Source organism: Carcharhinus amblyrhynchos, chromosome 12 (genome assembly GCF_965287045.1).
Source record: "Carcharhinus amblyrhynchos chromosome 12, sCarAmb.v2.hapA, whole genome shotgun sequence".
NCBI classification, from domain to species: Eukaryota; Metazoa; Chordata; class Chondrichthyes; order Carcharhiniformes; family Carcharhinidae; genus Carcharhinus; species Carcharhinus amblyrhynchos.
The window spans coordinates 8,553,303-8,574,487 of NC_137335.1; the positions used below are offsets into that span (position 1 = coordinate 8,553,303).

At 46.9% G+C, this 21,185-nt stretch overlaps 1 protein-coding gene across 2 annotated transcripts in view; it reads right to left on the reverse strand.

Annotated features, from left to right (window-relative positions):
- Window positions 1-21,185, reverse strand: part of plcb1 (phospholipase C beta 1) — a 657,020-nt gene that overhangs the window by 496,207 nt on the left and 139,628 nt on the right. For both annotated transcript variants that reach the window (XM_080200038.1, XM_080200039.1), the window contains exon 3: window positions 13,675-13,743. In XM_080200038.1, the coding sequence (XP_080056164.1) occupies window positions 13,675-13,743 (69 nt within the window). The remainder of the gene's footprint in view (window positions 1-13,674; window positions 13,744-21,185) is intronic.

Genomic DNA, 21,185 nt, shown 5'->3' on the forward strand with positions numbered 1-21,185 from the left:
ATTGCCCATCCCTAGTTGCCCGAGGGCAGTTGAGAGTCAACCACATTGCAGTGGCTCTGGAGTCACATGTAGGCCAGACCAGGTAAGGACACCAATGAACCAGATGACTTTTTCTGACAATCGACAATGGTTTCATAGTTATCAGTAGATTCTTAATTCCAGATATTTTTTATTGAATTCAAATTGCGTTGGTGGGATTCGAACCCGCATCCCCAGAGCCTAAGCTAAGTTTCTGGATTAATAGTCTTGTGAAAATACCACTAAGCCATTGCCTCCCCGCTAAAAAAAAGTGTTAATTATGCTCTTGGGTATTTATTAAATGTAGCCCTTGTCCCTGTGTTTCCCAAAAATACTTTGCTTCCTATTTTTGCCATCATAGATAAGAGTTATCGAGGTTTACAGCATGGAAACAGGCCCTTCGGCCCAACTTGTCCATGCCAGTCTTCTTTTTAAACCTCTGAGCTAGGCCCAATTGCCCGCATTTGGCCCATATCCCTCTATAACCATCTTACCCATGTAACTGTCTAAACGCTTTTTTAAAGACTAAATTGTATCTGCTTCTACCACTACCCCTGGCAGCTTGTCCCAGACACTCACCACCCTCTGTGTGAAAAAAATTGCCCTTCTAGACCTTTTTGTACCTCTTCCCTCTCACCTTAAACCTATGCCCTCTAGTTTTAAGAATCCCCTATCTTTGGGAAAATATATTGACTATTTAGCTGATCTTTGCCCCCCCCCCCCCCCATTATTTTATAGACCCCTATAAGATCACCCCTCAGCCTCCTACACTCCAGAGAAAAAAGTCTCAGTCTATCCAGCCTCTCCTTATAACTCAATCCATCAAGACCCGGTAGCATCCTAGTATATCTCTTCTGCACTCTTTCTAGTTTAATAATATCCTTTCTAAAATAGGATGACCAGAACTGCACACAGTATTCCAAGTGTGGCCTTAATAATGTCTGGCACAACTTTAACAAGACATTCCAGCTCCTGTATTCAATGTTCTGACCAATGAAACCAAGCATGCCGAATGCCTTCTTCACCACTCTGTCCACCTGATGATAAAGTATGTGTGACAAAGCGCCTACTGTACCAATCAGTGTCCATGTGCATTTATGCAGACATGATGAGACCTATTTCCAGACAAATAGGAAATAACAGCAGAAATGAAGTTATTTCCTCTCCACTTAAAAGTAAATAGAAACCAGCCCATGGTTTTCTTCAGCTAGCTGTGCCACTAAACCACTCGACTGCAGAAACACAACATTAAGCAGCTGCCAGGGTTCAGTTGTGTTCTTGATGCATGAAGATCTATTGCAAAACATCCAGCAAACTCCCCAGGAAGTGACTGAACAGCAAACTGGAATATGTGACATTGAATGTAATGAACGTGCGTACAAAAGGTACCTTGTTTAAAGTGACACCTTCTCATTGCGGAGAGGGAAGAATGCTAACACTGGATTATGTCACTTCAAAGCAACATCGTGCTGATTCTGCCTTGCAATAGCAAAGTTGTGTCACTATTTACCCAACAAGCTGCCACATAAAAGGGCGTCGTAACAGGTTTCCAAGAAAGACAGAGAAAGACAGAGAAAGAGACATACGTACAGAGGGACCCACAGTGAGAGACAGATCAAGAGAGACAGAGACAGAGGGCGAGCAAGACAGAGAGAGAGAGAAATACATACAGCTTGAGACATCGTGACAGGCAGAGCAAGAGAGACAAAGCAAGAGAGGCAGAGAAAGAGAGACAGAACAAGAGAGACATAGAAAGAGAGACAGAGAGAGAGTAAAGCAAAGAGAGAGAAACACATACAGTTTGAGACACCGTGAGAGACAGAGCAAGAGAGACAGAGACAGAGCAAGACAGAGAGACAGAAAGACATACAGATTGAGACATCATGAGAGACAGACCAAGAGAGACAAAGCAAGAGAGACAAAGAGACATAACAAGAGGGACATAAAAAGAGGGACAGAGACAGAGTAAAGCAGAGAGAGAGAAAAACACATACAGTTTGAGACACCGTGAGAGACAGAGCAAGACAGAGAGAGAGAAAGACATACAGATTGAGACACAATGAGAGACAGAGCGAGAGAGACAGAGAGAGACAGCAAGACAGAGAAAGAGAAAGACATAGATTGAGACACAGTGAGAGATAGAGAGCAAGGCACACAGGAAAACATATAGATTGAGACACAGGTGAGAGACAGAGCATGGGAGACAGAGAGAGAGAGAGAGAGAGAGCAAGATGGAGAGAGAGAAAGAAAGACGTATGGATTGAGACACAGTGAGAGACAGGGATAGAGATAGAGAGATGTAAAGAAGAACCTTTTCCTTCTTTTTGGATAGTCCTAGATGGTTCATGACTCCTCAGATACTGAAGCAGTCCATGTTCAAATGGAACAAGATCTGATCAATATCCAGGCTTGGGCTGACAAGTGGCAAGTACCATTCGGGCCACATAAATGCCAGGCAATGACCATCACCAATAGGAGACACTCCAACAACTGCCCGTTGACATTCAATAGTGCTGCCATCACTGAATCCTCCACTATCAACATCCTTGGAGTTACCATTGACCAGAAATTCAACCGGACTGGCCACATAAACACAGCGGCTACAAGAGCAGGTCAGAGGCTGGGAATACTGCAGCGAGTAACTCACCTCCTGACTCCCAAAAACCCATCCACCATCTACAAGGCACAAGCCAGGAATGTGATGAAATACTCCCCACTTGCCTGGATGGGTGCAGCTCCAACAACACTCAAGAAGCTTGACACCAAGCAGGACAAAGCAGCCCACTTGATTGGCACCACATCTATAAACGTTCAATCCCTCCACCACCAAAGCTCAGTAGCAGCAGTGTGTACTATCTACAAGATGCACTGCGGCAATTCACCAAAGATCCTTAGACAGCACCTTCCAAACCCACGACCACTTCCACCTAGAAGGACGAGGGCAGTCGACACATAGGAACACCGCCACCTGCAAGTTCTTCTCCAAGCCACTCGAAGACCTGACTTGGAAATATATAGGCCGTTCCTTCGTAGTCGCTGGGTCAAAATCCTGGAATTTCCACTCTAACGGCATTGTGGGTCAACCCACAGAATCTGGACTGCAGCGATTCAAGAAAGCAGCTCACCACCACCTTCTCAAGGGCAACTAGGGATAAAAGCTGGCTAGCAAGGGACACCCATGTCCCATGAATGAATAAAAAAAAGTTGGGTGTTGTCATTATTTTTTATTCATTTGTGGGACATGGGCACCACTGGGTGACCAATATTTATTGTCCATCCCTAGTTGCCAATGGAAGGCAATTAAGAGTCAACCATATTGCTGTGGCTCTGGAGTCACATTTAGGCCAGACCTGTTCATTTATTTATTAGTGTCACAAATAGGCTTACATTAACTCTGCAATGAAGTTACTGGGAAAATCCCCTAGTCACGACATTCCGGCATCTGTTCGGGTACACTGAGGGAGAATTTAGCATGGGCAATGCACCTAACCAGCACGTCTTTTGGAGTGTGAGAGGAAACTGGAGCAGCTGGAGGAAACCCATGCAGACACGGGGAGAACATGGAGACCAAGCTGAGAATTGAACCCAAGTCCCTGGCACTGTGAGGCAGCAGTGCTAACCACTGTGCCACCGCGCCACCCAGGTAAGAATGGCAGATTTCCTTCCCTAAAGGACATTAGTGAATCAGATGGCATTTTCCAACAATCAACAATGGTTTCATGGTCTTGAGGAGATCCTTAATTCCAGATATTTTTTATTAAATTCAAATTCCAGTGCTCCGGATTCCTCCCACAGTCAGATAGAAAGACGTACTGGTTAGGCGCATTGGCCATGTTAAATTCTCCCTCAGTGTACCTGAACAAGCGCCAGAGTGTGGCGACTGTGGGATTTTCACAGTAACTTCATTGCAATGTTAATGTGACACTGATAAAAAAATAAACTTGGTACAAGTACTAAAGGCAGAGAAGGGCATTTAATTCTGTTCACAATCGGTGTGCACATAGGGGCCTCACCAGTAGGTGTCACTAGTTGGTGTTCAGAAGTGAAACAGGGCTAAGCTTAAATTAGGGGTTTTACACCCACAGCAACGATGATGATCTTACTCAACACTTACCTGGGACTGGCAGTGGGAACTGGAATCTCAGCTACTTGAGATTCACAGAGGCACTCAGGAAGCCCAGATTATTACATTTATGTTTTAATGCCAAACTTCTGGCATTTCAACACACGCAAGTAACATTATCTCAGGAAACTAACACCAGAAGCTGAAGGGTAAATGTCAGAGCAGAAAACAACTCAACCAGTGAATAAAAACTTCTTCAAAAAGGTCTTGGTCTGAAATCAATCTGCATAAGTATTCCCACAATGATTCACATATCAAGACAGATCAGTGCAGCAATATTCACAGAAAATTGTAGAATCCCAACAGTGTAGAAGAGGCCATTTGGTCCATCGAGTCTGCACTGACTCTATGACAGAGGGCGTTATCCAGGCCCTATCACGGTAACCCCACACATTTAGCACGGCTAATCTATGTAACCTACACATCTTGGGACACTGAGGATCAATTTAGCATGGCCAATCCACTTAACCCAAGCATCCTAGGACACTAAGGGGCAATTTAGCATGGCCAATCCATCTACCTGAACATCTCAGAACACTCAGGGGCAATTTTGTATGGCCAAATCACCTATTCTACATGTCTGGGACACTAAGGGGCAATTTAACATGGCCAATCTACCTAATCTATGCATCTTTGGACACTAAGGGCCAATTTAGCATGGCCAATCCACCTAACCTGCACATCTTTAGACTGTTGGAGGAAACCAAAAAACCTGGAGGAAACCCACGCAGGCACAGGGAGAATGTGCAAACTCCACACAGGCACTGTACGGATTTTATGATTCTATAGATTATAGGCCAGTCAGCCTAATTTCAGTTTTAGGAAATGCTGGAATCTATTATAAAGGAAATCTTAACAATGTGCTTAGAAAATAATTCTATAATTAGAACAAGTCAACATGGTTTCACTGAAGGGAAATCCTGTTTGACAAAATTTAAGAGAGTTTTTTGAGGATGTAAGTAGTAGGACAGATAAATAGAAGCCAGTCCGCCTTCTGTATACCAACACTGCCAAAGGCGTTCAATACAGTTCGGTACAAAAGACTAATCAGCAAAATAAGCCCTCATGGAGTTGGCAGTAGTATATTAGCATACATAGAGGAATGATTCATGGATAGAAAGCAGAGAATGAGCATAAACTGGGCTTTTTCCCGTTGGCAGGCCGTATCACGCAGAGTGCCACAGTGCTGGGGCTTCAGCAATTTCCAATCTGTATCAAGGACTCTGATGAAGAGAATGTAACTGAGGTTAAAGGGAAATACTGCGGATGCTGGAATCTAAAACAAAAACAGAAAATGCTGGAAAATCTCAGCAGGTCTGACAGCATCTGTGGAGAGAGAATAGAGCCAGCGTCTCGAATCTAGATGACCCTTTGCCAGAGCTAAGAGTGAAGGAAGTCAGATGAGGTTTATACTATGGGGTAGTGGGGGAAGGGAGGGGGTGTAATTCATAACTTCATAAGATATAGAAGCAAAATTAGGCCATTCGGCCCATCAGATCCTCTCCCCCATTCGATCATGGCTGCTATGCTCCTCATCCCCATTTTCTTGCCTTCTCCCCATAACCCTTCAACCCGTTACCAATTAAAAATCTGTCCAACTCCTCCTTAAATTTACTCACTGTGCCAGCATCAGCCGCACTTTGGGGTGGCGAATTCCACAGATTCACAACCCTTTGGGGGAAGTTGTTTCTCCTCAACTCTGAGTTAAATTTGTTGCCCCTTATCCTAAGACTCTGTCCTCTTGTCCTAGAATGCCCCGCAAGAGGTAGTTGGACAAAGGAAATGTAAATTGCAATGATGAAAGGTGAGAGATGTGCTAAAAGTATCCATTAAGTGATCAGAATATTTGGACGGTGGGACAGAGAGCGGGTTGTTAGGGACTATCTGAGGAATGTGACAGTTTCCCTGAAGGGGTGGGTGGGAGAATTGGGAGGAGAGGGGGGAATGCAAGGACACGTTTGGAGACAAGCTGGAGAGTGAGATTGGAGAATTTGAAAAACAGAAGGACGAAAGACGATTTTAAAAAGGAGGAATGAAATGAAATGAAGAAATGAAATAAAATAAGTGGAAATGGGGTGAAAGGAAGAGCCCATGGTCTAAAGTTGTTGACCTCAACGTCCAATCAGGACAGCTGTAAAGTGCCCAATCGGAAGATGAGGTGCGCTTCCTCCAGTTTGTGTTGGGGTTGGAAATATTTGCTGATGATACCAAGCTCGGTGGGAAGATAAGCTGTGAGGAGGACACAGAGACACTAATATAAGAACATAAGAAGTAGGAGCAGGAGTAGGCCATCTAGCCCTTCGAGCCTGGAGTAGGCCATCTAGCCCTTCGACTACAGTAGATAAGTTAGCCGGTTGATTCGATTTGATTCAATATTGTCACATGTATTAGTATACGGTGAAAAGTATTTTTTTGCACACTGTACGGATAAAGCATACCGTTCATTGAGAAGGAAAGGAGATGGTGCAAAATGTAGTGTTACAGTCATAGCTAGGGGGTAGAGAAAGATCAACTTAATGCAAAATAGGTCCATTCAAAAGTCTAATGGCAGCAGGGAAGAAGTTGCGCTTGAGTTGGTTGGTAGGCTGAATAAACTAGGCTTGTACTCGTTAGAGTTTAGAAGAATGAGGGGAGATCTCATTGAGATGTATAAGATGATGAATGGGATGGATAGGATAGAGGTGGAGAGACTCTTCCCGCTCAAAAAAGACAGTAGGACTAGGGGGCACAGCCTCAAGATAAAGGGGAGGCGGTTTAGAACGGAGTTGAGGAGGAACTTCTTCACTCAAAGGGTGGTGAATCTCTGGAATTCTCTGCCCGTTGAAGTGGTGGAGGCTGCCTCGCTAAATATTTTTAAGAAGCGGGTTGATGGGTTCTTGATAAGAGAGGGGATTAAGGGTTATGGGGAGAGGGCGGGAAAGTGGAACTGAGCCACAACAGATCAGCCATGATCTTATTGAATGGCGGGGCAGGCTCGAAGGGCTAGATGGCCTACTCCTGCTCCTATTTCTTATGTTCTTATGTTCTTATGTTCTTACATGATCTCCGACATTTTCCCAATGGAAGAAGGTAGAAGAGAGAATGTCTGGGGTGTCGGGCTCCTTAATTATGCCGGCTGCTTTTTCAAGGCTTTTCCAGAAAGATTGGACAAAATCAATGGACAAGAGGCTAGTTTGCGTGCTGGACTGGGCTACGTTCACAAAGATGGCAGATAGAGATTAATTTGGGGTGAAGTTATCCACTTTGGTTCTAAGAGTAAAGAGGCAGAATATTTATTAAAAGTTGAGAGATCTGGATGTTCAAAAAGACTTGGGTGCACTCATACAAGGAACGCGGCAAGTTATCCTGAAGATGCAGCAAGCAATCAGGAAGGCAAATGAAATGTTGGCCTTTATTGCAAGAGGAGTAAAGCACAAGAATGTAGAAGCCTTGTGCAAAGTTTTGATGAGACTGAATCTGGAGCACTGTGTGCAGTTTTGGTCTCCATATTTAAGAAAATATATACTTGTGTTGCGGGCTGTATGATGAAGGTTGTCTAGATGGGTCCCTGGGGTGAGGGAGTTGTCCTGTGCTGAGAACCTGCATAAATTGGGCTTATATTCACTGGAGTTTAGAAGAATGAAAGGCAACAGAAGAATGAAACATGCAGAATTCTGAAGGGTCTTGATGGGGTGACTGCTGTGAGCTTGTTTCTGCTGGTCTGGGAATCTAAAACAATGTGGACACAGTCTTTGGATAAAAGGCTGATCATTTGGGGCTCAAATGAGCAGAAATTACTTCAATCAATGGGTTGCAAGTCTTTGACTGCTCTCCCCCAGATGTTCCATCGTTGAACACATTGAAGGCTGCTGAGATGGATGGATATTTGGGGTGGGATTTTACAGCATGGGTCACCCCGAGACCAAAAAGTCCCGCCCGAGGTCGATGGACATTTCCATCGCCTGCCCCTCGCCTTCTCCGATTCTATGGTGGGCGAGCCAGGAGAATTCCGGCTTTGGTCTCTCAAGGAATGAGGGGGTCTGGGGAGCAGGCAGGAAAATTGAGTCACGGAATGAATGGAGCAGGCTCGCTGGGCCGTGTGGTCTACTCCTGCTCCTACGACTTTTATATTCTGTTTGCCATGCACGATCTAATTGCAAAGTTGCGTGCATTCAAAATTTTGTTGATTAAACCTTCTAAGTCCAGTATTAGTGATGGATATGACCATAGGATACTGTTAGCTTGCATTACTGGGCACCATAACGTACCAGGTTTGGCAAGTCCAGTCGGGGGGCTGGTGCTGAGGCGGTTTTGAAGATAGAATTTTTAACCAATGCCTCAGGAAAAGTGCTCGCCGGGGCTGACTACACTTCAGGATGCGATTGGCGAATAGACGAATACTTTGACGGGCCACGGCAGTGGAGGCAAATTGAGGGAGTGGGCTCCAGTCGGCTGCGCTGAGAGGGCTGGAGATGCGTGTTGAGGTAAAGCTGAGATAAATCAGGCGCACAGGCCGGAATTTTCCAGCTGGGATTCTCCAGTCCCGCTGCAGCGAATGGGGATTCGGCTGAGCGCCAAATTCTCCATGCCGGCTGGCAGGGGCAGTGGAGGGTGCAAGACCAGAGAATTCCTTCCGCAATCCTCGGGCCGCCTTTAGAAAAAGGCAGTCCCCCGTTTCATGGAATCATAGAGTCCCTACAGTGCAGAAGGAGGCCATTCGGCCCATCGAGTCTGTCCCGACCACAATCCCACACAGGCCCTATCCCCATAACGCCACACATTTATCCCGCTAATCCCCCTGACATGAGAACATAAGAAATAGGAGCAGGAGTAGGCCATCTAGCAGTTCGAGCCTGCTCCGCCATTCAATAAGATCATGGCTGATCTTGTAGTGGTTCATTTCTACTTTCCCGCTTTCTCCCCATAATCCTTAATTCCCTTGTCTATCAGAAATCTATCCACCCATGACTTAAATGTATTCAACGAGGTAGCCTCCACCACTTCAACGGGCAGAGAATTCCAGAGATTCACCACTCTCGGAGAGAAGAAGTTCCTCCTCAACTCTGTTCTAAATTGTACCCCGCCCCCCTCCTCTTATTTTGAGGCTGTGCCCTCTAGTTCTGGTTTCCTTTTTAAGTGGAAAGAATCTCTCTATCTCTACCCTGTCTAGCCCCTTCATTATCTTGTAAGTCTCTATAAAGATCCCCCCTCAGCCTTCTAAACTCCAACGAGTACAGGCCCAGTCTATTCAATCTCTCCTCATAAGCTGACATTAGGGTCAAGTTTAGCATGGCCAACTAATCTAAACCTGCACATCTTTGGGCCCTGGGAGGAAACCAGAGCACCCGGAGGAAACCCACGGGGGAGAACGTGCACACTCTACACACAGACAGTGGCCCAAGATGAGAATTGAGCCAGGTACCCGGCGCTGTGGGGCAGCAGTGCTCACTACCATGCCGCCCATTTCATCAACTTGCCAACAAAAGCTGTGTCAATTTTGCCTGTGACATATTTACATTCCCTGACTGGACAACATAATGAAAGCAGGAAATCGATCGATAGTTGGGTTCATATGAATTGGAATTGATTATAGTGAAAAACCTTGACTGCACAATTTGCTTTGCAGCGCAACTATTGACCACTCTACAGCACGACTCTTTGTTATAAAGTCAATCTTACTCTGACACCTCTTCTGGCAATGTTCTGGCAGAGAACTACCTGTGGATATAACATTGATTCATTCGATATGTTTCACACCTCTCTGTCACATTTTCGTAGAATCTCTGCAGAAGAGGCCATTCAGCCCATCGAGTCTGCACTGATCACAATCCGACCAAGGTCGTATCCTCATAACCCCACCCTAGCTAGTTCCCCTGAGACTAAGGGTCAATTTAGCATGGCCAATCCACCTAACCTGCACATCTTTGGACTGGAGGAGGAAACCCACGCAGACATGGGGAGAATGTGCCGACTCCGCACCGACAGTCACCCAAGCCGGGTATCGAACCCGGGTCCCTGGCACTCTGAGGTAGCAGTGCTAACCACTCCCACGCACAGAGCCGCAACCTGGGAATTTTCAACCTGTTTTGAAATGAAATGTTACCTGATGATTAAGATGGAATATTTTGATTGATTTATAGCAGGAGACCGTGGTATCGGGGTGGCGGGGGAGGAAATATTGTGTTTTCCTTGTTGCTTTCCTTACAGATCACACGCTTTGGGAAACAATAGTGGGAAATCGATAAGGTGTTAACAAAATAATAAGTGTTGCAATCTTGGCAGTTAAAGAACAAATCACTCGCGCTGTGACATTCTGTTCCACTGAACAGGACATTAAAATCAGGAGGAAACTCAGGAATCAAACGCTTCACGTGTGCACTTTGTTCTGTTATGTGCAGCTCAGCCGGTAACCAAAGAAACAGGGAGACCAATGTCACTTTTGCTCCCTGTTTTCAATGCTTATATTCATTCCTCTTTTAGCTGGGCTGACATTGCCAGTTCCACCCCGATCGCAATTCGTCAGGGACACTGACAGACCAAAGCATCTAAACTGTTGGAGGGGGGGGAGGTGGGAAGAGGATAAAGAATAAAAGATGCGTCTGGGAGGGACATATCCATTCTGTTTTTTTTTCCCCCTCTTGGTGCCCCTGTCATTGTGATCTTTGTAAGAAGTCTCACAACTCCAGGTTAAAGTCCAACAGGTTCATTGGGAATCATGAGCTTGCGGAGCGCTGTTCCTTCATCAGTTGACTCACCTCTTAAGTGTGCCAAGATAAGAACATAAGAACATAAGAAATAGGAGCAGGAGTAGGCCATCCAGCCCTTCGAGCCTGCCCCGCCATTCAATAAGATCATGGCTGATCTGTCGCTGCTCAGTTCCACTTTCCCGCCCTCTCCCCATAACCCTTAATCCCCTCTCTTATCGAAAACCCATCAACCCGCGTCTTATGTGGAGGTTAGGTGGATTAGCTATGGTAAATTGCCCCTTAGTGTCCAAAGATGTGGTTAGTGGATTGACCGTACTAAATTGCTCTTAGCATCTGTAGGTTAGGTGGATTGGCCATGCTAAATTGCCCCGTGGTTCCTAAGATGTGCAGGTTAGGTGGATTGGCCATGCAAAATTGCTCCTTAGTGTCCAAAGAGGTGCAGGTTAGGTGGCTTGGCCATGGTAAATTGCCCCTTAGTGTCCCAAGGTATGTAGGTTGTGGAGATTAGTGGAGTAAATATGTGAGGTTATGGGGATAAGGCTTATGTCTGCTGGAGAGTCGGCGCAGATTTGATGGGCCAAATGGCCTCCTTCTGTACTGCAGGGATCTATGATTCAATGTGCTGTCGGTATACCCACAGTGCTACGAGGGAGGGAGTTCCAAGCCCTTGTAGTTGCCAGCCTTGGTTGGGGCTGAATCTTGGCGGTAAGGACATAAAAGATTAGGAGTAGGAGTAGGCCATTTGGCCCTGCAATCCTATCCCAACATTCAGTAAGATTGTGGCTGACCCTCATCCTCCGATCTACCTTTCTGCCCTATCCATTAGTACGTGAAACTTTTGTCTTGTATATGCCCTATAACTGAACAGCCACAACCCTCTGGAATGGAGAATTCCAAAGGACTCTCAGTCCTCTGAATGAAGAAGAATCATCACATCCCTGTGCCAAACGGTTGACCCCTTGTTCTAAGACCGCCTGGATTCCCCTGTCAGAGACGTTCTAGGCAGCAGCAAGTGACATGTACGTTATCGATAGACACCCAATCTCACTGCACTGAGGTTTGTCTACCTCTGTGATCAGCCTGCTTCCCCAGATGAGGGAAAACAAAAATTCAGCGACAACTGGGCGGCAGGGTGACACAGCTGCCCCATGGTGCCAGCGATCTGGGTTCAATTCAGGCCTTGGGTGGCTGACTGTGTGGCGCCTATCTCTGTATAGGTTTCCTCCAGGTGCTCCGGTTTCCTCCCACAGCCCAAAGGTGTGTAGGTTAGGTGGACTGGCCGTGCTAAATTGCCCCTTGGTGCCCAAAGATGTACAGGTTAGCTGGATGGGCCATGCTAACTCAACATGGCAGCCACTTCTTAAATTCATTCGTGTGGTATGGGTGTTGCTGGCAAGGTCAGCATTTATTGCCCATCCCGAACTGCTCTGAACTGAATGGCTCACTCAGCCATTTCGGAGGGCAGCTAAGAATCAACCACATTGCTGAGGCTCTGGAGTCACATATGGGCCAGACCGGAGGAGGGGGAGGGAGAGGGGGAGGAGGAGGGGAGAGGAGGGAATGAGGGAGGAGGGGGGAGAGGAGAGAATGAGGGAGGAGGGGGGAAGGAGGGAATGAAGGAGGAGGGAATGAGAGAGGAGGGGGGGAGTTGGGAATGAGGGAGGAGGGGGAGGAGGGAATGAGGGAGGAGGGGGGAGAGGAGGGAATGAGGGAGGAGGGAATGAGGGAGGAGGCGAGGGAAGGGAATGAGGGAGGAGGGGGAGGGAGAAGAGGAGAGAGTGAGGGAGGGAGAAGAGGAGGGAAAGGGGGAGGGGAGGGGGAGTGAGGGAGAGAGGAGGGGAGAAAGGGAGGGAGGGGGAAGAGGAGGGGAGGGAGGAGAGGAGGGAAGGAAGGGAGGGATGGCAAGAGGAGGGGAGGGAGGGATGGCAAGAGGAGGGGAGGGGAGAGAGGAGAGCCAAGGAAGAGCCTGGGTGGGATGCTCTGTTGGTGCAGTCTCAATGGACCGAATGGCCTTAGCCCGCAGTGCAGCGATTCCACGGTTCTGTGTCTCAGTGCTGTGATTGCTTGAGCTACAAATTAGTGGTTAGATACACTGATGGTCGGTACAGTCACTTAGTAAAGTCAGTCTGCGATTTGAAGTCACAACCCACTCAGAGCCAACGCTCTGCTTTGACAGCTGCCAAGGCTGAGGAACATTACAACATTTATCTCCCGCCATCATCAAGATCAACAGTTTATGGACACACAATACCGAGCCATTGTCACAACGAGAGTTACAAGAGAGTGTTTTGCAAACCCGCCGCTGATTACTAAACACCATTGCTGCCTCAGGAATTTAACTCAATTCCTCTGTGTTTGATTATGAGAATCTGTTTGCTATTGATACTCATGACCTGGACTTTCCAGTCCTGCCAACAGTGGGCACAACAGCAGCGGGACAGGAAGACTTGAAAGATAGCCAAAAGTCAACTGACTTTTGGGACTGGAAAATCCACCCACTCTATGCTTGATTAATTAAGTCTGGACATGGATTCCGAGTAAAGCTGTAGAAACAACTGGAAGTCAGGCTTGAGTTGAAGTGTGGAATAGACGTTTTATAGGATACAAATAAAACTTGTTACGTCTGTAGGAACTCATGTTATCTCTGCACAGCTCCATGAAGCAAAATATATAATGCACTTCATAGTCACGCGGAGGAGATAAATAGAAAACACCTCAAGTTTGCCACTTGTGTTTTTTCTCTCTTGAAATAACAAATGATTGGAGCTAAAGCTGGCCACAAACTGCCTTTACGTTTCCTGCAGGAGGGCAGTACAGTTTCTCAGAGCGTTCCCGAGCAGGGCCTACCTTGGGAGTTCTTGCGTACTTCCCGGTCCGAGCATCCTTGACATGGCTGATTTCCAGCAGGTCCGTCTCCTGTGGGCAAAACGGCACAGAAGAAAACAGGAGCTTGTGAACAAAACGGCCAAACAAAATCATGCATAATGTACTCTTTACACAAAACACACAGCACAGTTCAATTTGAGGAGCCAAGACATGGTACGTATAAATCTCCAGCTCAGAGAGTTTACCGCCAATCGCAAAAAATATTCTGCACAGTGGAAAATACATGTTATAGGATCCCTACACTACAGGAGGAGGCCATTTGACCCATCGGGTTTGTACTGACCACAATCCCACCCATGCCCTATTCCATAACAGTCATTTACACTGCTAATCCCCCTGACATTAGGGTCATTATGTAGAGATGCCGGCATTGGACTGGGGTGAACACAGTAAGAGAGGATCTCCAAGAAGATTGCGCGTAGCGACACAGACATCAAGTTTTTACAAAGATGCAAGAAAGCAGAAGTATTGTGTAAACTGTGTGTGTCTTTATATGCCTTTCTCTGATCAGAACCTTCCACACACCTGACAAAGGAACAGCGTTTCCGAAAGCTTGTGGGTTTACTATCAAATAAACTGGTTGGACTTCAACCTGGTGTTGTGAGACTTCTTATTCGAGTCATTATGCAAATATTATGTAATTTTACTTTATAATCTGCACAGGTTCTCAGAATCCCAAGGAATCGAGTCATTTGGTTTGATTTATTATTGTCACGCGCATTGGGATCCAGTGAAGAGCATTCTTTCTTGCGCGCTACACAGGCAAAGCATACCGTTCATAGAGCCCATAGGGGAGAAGGAAAGGGGAGGGTGCAGAATGTAGGGTGGGATTCTCCGGTTGAGCTCGCCTCAAAACCGGAGAATCCTGCCCGAGGTCGATGGTCCACCCCTCGGCCTCTACGCAGGACGGGGAAATCCTGTCCATTGTGCTACAGTTGTAGCTAGGGTGTCGGGAAAGATTAATTCTCAGTCTTCAAGATCAACAGGTGCACTGTTTATCCCGACACCATTTATCATTTGTCGTCATACATTATAGATGACATCGATTATCTCACTTTTTAAAGGACCAGGGCCAACTGATATAAATCAATGCAAGAACGGATCTAACCTCCCCCCACTCTCTGACTATCATGCAGTCAGTTTTCACACTAAAAGCCCCACCACATCAACCCTGGGGGCCATTCTCCTATTGTGCTGCACTAAACAATTAACACAGTGGGCCGGGAGATTCCAGCACAGGCGGACCTGTGTTGGAAATCGGCATGGAGCCACGTAAGTTATGGTAATTACCACTACCATGTATTTTAAATGTGATTAACAGGCCCCCAGGACTGAAATCTCCAGGCCCGCTGGCATCATCCACCCGCCCACCCCCTCCCCCAGTAGAATGTTCCACTCCAGCGCGGAATTCTGTAGCAACTCCCTCCCCCCCCCCATTTTCAGGAAACTAGCAGCTTGATCCTGCTGGAACGAAGGGGATGGCGCAATTGGGGCCCTACAGAGGATCGGTGATCATGGGTGTGGTGCCCTCTGGGCATTGGCACCGCCAGCCTGTGCCCCCAGTACCACCCAAAGGGCAAAGTGCCCATGCCTGGGGGGGGGGGGGGCACCTTTGCACTGCCCACCGGGCATGGGAAGGGCCAAGGGGTGGGTGGGTGGGTCCTAAAAGGGAGTGGCCTCATGGGGCAGGGTCTGGCGGGTGTCCCACCGCATAGGGATCGGTCAGGCAGGGAGGGAGGCCAGCGATCAGGGCTGGGCATTGGGTGAGGTCAACCTGCTGGGGGGGGGAGGTTGGTGATGCCAGGATGGGGGGCTTTGTCGGGACTGCTGGTGGGAGTGGGGGTCTGGTGGGGTCAGCCTGCTGGGGAGGCTGGGTGGGGTGGTCTGGACAGAGAGGGTGGAGGGACTGCCGATGGGTTGGGGGGGCATTGGAGGCTGGGTCAGGGGGCTAGCAATTGGGCCGTTAGAGTGGGGATGGGGGGAGGGATAGCATTGCGGGAGTTGCAGCGATGGCCACCGAATGAGCTGCCCAGCAATCAGGAGGCTGGTCAATGCGGGAACATTGCGCATGCGCCGATCTTGGCACTGACAGATTGGCGCATGCGCAATGGCCCACTCAGCACTACGCTGCCAGCTTCCTGGGCGGGGATAGGCCCTGCCCACTGAATTCTGAAGTGATTCGTGCTGAGGCACTCTGCAGCACACAGAGTGGGAGATTCATTTTGGAACTCGCACTGAAAAAAGCTAGTGCGATTTACTTCAGTTTTCAGGCGAATTTGACACTTAGATTTTTTTGGGAGAATTCTGGCCCCTATTTTTGGTACGAATTCTATCCTTCACGAGACCCAACTCTTCAGATACTGAAACGGGCCACGTCCCCTTGTAACAAGACCTTCAGGTTTAGGCTGAAAATGTGTCAGGCAAGATTCATCTCCAACAAGAAAGAATCTACTCATAACCCATTTACCTAAATAGCATTACCATCACTAAATCTGTGACCTGGGGCTTGGCACCTCTCTTTGCGAATGGATCCTGAACTTACCAACCCACAGGCCACGATCAGTAAAGATAGGCAACGACACCTTCTCCACGATCACCCTTAACACTGGTGTCCCACAAGATTATACACCTATGACTGTGTGGCCAAATTCCCTTCCAATTCGATTTTCAAGTTTGCCAATGACACCACCGTAGTGGGTCGGATCTCAAACAATGACAAGACAGAGTACAGGAATGAGGTGAACTGGTGTGGCGACAATAATCTCTCTTTCAACGTCAACAAAACAGTGGAGATCGTCATCAACTTCAGGATGTTTAGTGGAAAACACACCCCTTTCTATATCAACAGGTCAAAATGGTCAAGAGCTTCAAATTTTTGCAATCTCCAGATCACCAACAACCTGTCCTGGTTCCTTCACGCTGACACAATGTTCAGTAAACCCCCTGCTAACGGCTGACAAACTTTCACAAGTGGTTCAAGAAGATGTCTCAACACCATCTTCTCAAGAGGCAATTAGGGATGTGCGTGTGGTGCTCCTCTTGCCAGCGACACCCACGTCCCATGGAAAGAACTCTTATTAAAACTTAAACAGGCTGCATAATTGTTTCCTCATTGTCCACCTTCACAGACTTCCTTTCACCTGAAATTTGAATTCCTTTCCATTTATTCCAATAAATTCCTTCATTTATTCAAGCACCATCCATGCAAATGCCAAGTTTCACGATGATAAGACGGCTCCATCGTGCCTCAAAAATAACTCATCCGCAGTAATTGCGCCACTAAAAATATTTTCACACAGAGAGAATGACAAGTGAGCGCGGAGACATTACATTGCTTTTACAGTGATTTGGACATCGAGGTTTCAGGATAGATCAGCGCCTGCCACCACAGCAGAAGCTGACAGTTGTTGTCGCAGAATTAAAGCAAAGGTTAACAGAGCTACATGTCTACTGAGGGCGAGAATTGGACTGGCCGTCTGAGCAAAAATTGACATGCATTGATACAGAGCCTTCACACGCAGAGCGGCACGGTGGTTAGCACCGCTGTCTCACAGCTCCAGGGACCCAGGTTCGACTCCCGGTGCACATTCTTCACATATCTGCGTGGGTTTCCTCTGGGTGCTCAGATTTCCTCTCACAGTCCACGAATACATGCTGGTTAGGTGCATTGGCCGTGCTAAATTCTCCCGCAGTGTACCCGGACAGGAGTGTGGCGACTAGGGGGTTTTCACAGTGACTTCATTGCAGTGTTAACGTAAGCAAATTACAGCGGATGCTGGAATCTGAAACCAAAAGAGAAAATGCTGGAAAATCTCGGCAGGTTCTGGCAGCATCTGTAAGGAGAGAAAAGAGCTGACGTTTCCAGTCCAGATGAGCTTTTGTCAAAGCTTTGGAAGGATTATCTGGACTCGAAACGTCAGCTCTTTTCTCTCCTTACAGATGCTGCCAGGCCTGCTGAGATTTTCCAGCGTTTTCTCTCTTAATGTAAGCCTACTTGTGACACTAATAAATAACCTCCAAACATACCAAGGAGCAAACAGGGCTGTAACCAGACAATATCTGTGACGTGAACCATATCAAATCTTGGTCAAAGAGGTTTTTGAGGAGCGTTCTAAAGGCAGAGAGAGGGAGGTAAAGAAGGGGAGAGGTGTACAGGGCGAATTCCAGAGCTTAAAGCTTCAAGCTAAAAGGTTGACCCCCATCGATGGTGGAGTAAACGGAACAAGCAGTCTCACAGCACCAGGTCAAAGTCCAACAGGTTTATTTGACAGTCAACCCATAAGCTCTCGTCTGGTGAGTGGAGAGCTCTGGTCTCAAACAGAGCATATAAAGGCACACACAGTTTATAGAATACTGATTAGAATGTGAGTCTTTACAGCTAATCAATTCTTAAAGGTGCAGACAATGTGAGTGGAGGTAGCATTAAGCATAGTTTAAAGAGATGTCTGCACCTTTAAGAATTGATTAGCTGTAAAGACTCGTACTCTAATCAGTATTCTGTAAACTGTGCCTTTATGTGCCCTGTTTGAGATCAGAACTCTCCACTCACCTGACGAAGGGGCAAGCCCCGAAAGCTTGTGTGTTTACTATCAAATAAACCTGTTGGACTCTAATCTGGCGTTCAGAGACTTCTTACTGTGTTTACCCCAGTCCAATGCTGGCGTCTCCACATCATGAGTAAACAGAATCAGAGGTTAACAAGATTTGAAGGAAAGCAGAGCGCTTGGAATGGTCACAGAGACAAGGAGGGGTGCGACTGAGATAGTTGAACATGTTGGGGAGAGTTTTAAATTCAAAAGGTTTGAGTTGGACTGGGAGGCAATGTGGGTCAGCGAGCACACGGGGATGGGCGAATGGATTGGGGTCTCAGAAATGCCAGCTTAGGGGCACAGTGCCCGCTGTGATTCAATCGTGAACCTGTCACACACTTAAGGTATCATCTTGAACTAAGAACATAATGATGCCGGCAGCAAGATGGGATCACCACATGGGTCACTTAGGTCAAAGTTTAATGTTCTAAGGCCACCGGAGCAGCTAGTTACGGGAATACCATAGAATCCCTACAGTACAGAAGGAGGCCATTCGGCCCATCAAGTCTGCACTGACCGCAATCCCACTCAGGCCCTAATCCCATAACCCCATACATTTACCCCACTAATCCCTCTGACATTAAGGGGCAACTTATCATGGCCAATTAGCCTAACACACACATCTTTGGATACGGCAAGACAATTGAGGACGCATCAGCAAAATTGAGATGGAGGATCTGCACAGAGTAGAAAGGGACAAGCTTTTTCTGTTGAACGAGGAGTTGAGGATGGGAGGCCATACAAATGTAGAAATTAGAGGCAGGAGTAGGCCATTCGGCCCTTCAAACCTGCTCCGCCATTCATTATGGTCATGGCTGATCATTGAATTCAATATCCGGATCCTCCCTTCCTCCCATATCCCTTGATTCCTTTAGTGCGATGGGCTATATCCAATTTCATCTTGAAATCACACTACATTTTGGCCTCAACTACATTCTGTGGTAGCAAATTCTGCACATTCACCACCCTCTGGATGAAGAAATTTCTCCTCGTCTTTTCTGCTGTTAAAATTGTTGTTTTACCTTATAAGGTTTACCCCTCATCCTCAAAATATGACCCCAAGTTCAGGCCTCCCCCGCCATCAGGAACATTCTTTCTGAATCTGCCCTGTCTAACCCCGTTAGTATGTTATACGTTTCTATAAGATCTCCTCTCACTCTTCTCAACCCCAATGAATGCAATCCTAACCAAATTCATCTCTCCGCATGTGACAGGCCTGCCATCCCAGGGATCAGCCTGGGTAAACCTTCAGGACAGGGGAATGGCAAAACATTCTTGATAAGCAAGGGGGGTGAAAGGTGGACAGGAATGTAGGTTGAGGTTACCATCAGATCAGCACTGATCTTGTGCACTGGTGCAGCAGGATTGAGGGGCTGAGTGGCCTACTCCTGCTCCTAATTCATGCAAAAGAACCAAAGGTGACACGAGGAAATGATTTTTTTTTAAGGGCGTGAGTGTTTGGGATCTGGGATGCACTGGCTCAGAGTTTGGTGGGAGGCAAGATACAATTTGGAAGAGAGTTGGATAAATATCGAAAGACGAATAGGATAGAACAGGATTATAGGGAAAAGGTGAGGTTGTGAAACTAACTGAGTTGCTCTTGTAAAGAGCCAGTATAGAAATGGAGGCTGAATGGCCTCCTTTCTGTGCTTTAACCATTGTATGATTAAATACCAAATGTGGACAAGTAACAACGTAACAGTGATGTAGCATACCTCAATCTTATTTCAGTCTTTACACCATTCACCTTGTTAGCTTCTAACTAATGCTCCAACTACTGTGCTAGCTGACAGCAGTCAGCCAGAGGCTCCAGGAATATATATAAGTAGGGCGGGTGAGAGTAAAACAAAGAAACAAGAAATCATTCACAAATACAACAACCCACTCAATCTGTGTTGGTGTTTATTTTCCACATGATCTGTACTCCCTGACCTCATGTGCCTGTATAGTTTAAAGTTAAAGTTTATTTATTTGCGTTGCAGTTTGGTTACATTAACACTGTAATGAGGGATACTGTGAAAATCCCCAAGTGGCCACACACTGACGCCTGTTCAGGTACACAGAGGGAGAATTCAGCACGGCCAACGCAGCTAACCAGCACGTCTCTCGGGCTGTGGGAGGAAACCGGAGCACCAGGAGGAAACCCACGCAGACACGGGGAGAATGTGCAGGCTCCACACAGACAGTGACCCGAGCTGGGAATCGAACCCAGGTCCCTGGAGTTGTGAGGCAGTGGTGCTAACCACTGTGCCGCCCTGAACTATGGAGCTCACAGCTTAACAAATTCACAGGCCGTGTGATTATGATGCAAGAGGACATCTATTTGCTGCTTTGTAGACATTTTAGCAAACGCTAAAAGGCCAGGCAGTGAACCAGTGAGTCAAGAAGTGACTGCTCATGTTTGGTCAGACTCTGGTAGTCACTGAACTAACAGCCAGATTCTGTTTATGGCTGACAACACAGGCCTTTTCCGCTTTGGTCCATTAAGTCAGACATTGGCAAGGTTCCAGAAGATATTTTTTGCAGTGACGATGGGGCTTTTAATGAGCTTCACTTGACAAAGCAAAGATAGTTATTTCGCATCACCATTTCCAGGAGGTTAGATCGTTCTGAAGTGGCACAGTCCCCAAAGGTCAGGGAGTTTAAAACTATGCGACATAGCTTTAAGGTGAGGGGGGGTGGTGGGGAGATACAAAAGGGGCAATTTTTTCCACACGGAGGGTAGTGAGTGTCTGGAACGAGCTGCCAGAGGTAGGTACAATATTGTATTTTAGAAAGCATTTAGACAGTTACATGGGTAAGATGGGTGTAGAGGCATATGGGTCAAACGGGGGCATTTGGGACTAGCCTAGTGGTAAAAAAATGGGACAGCATGGACAAGTT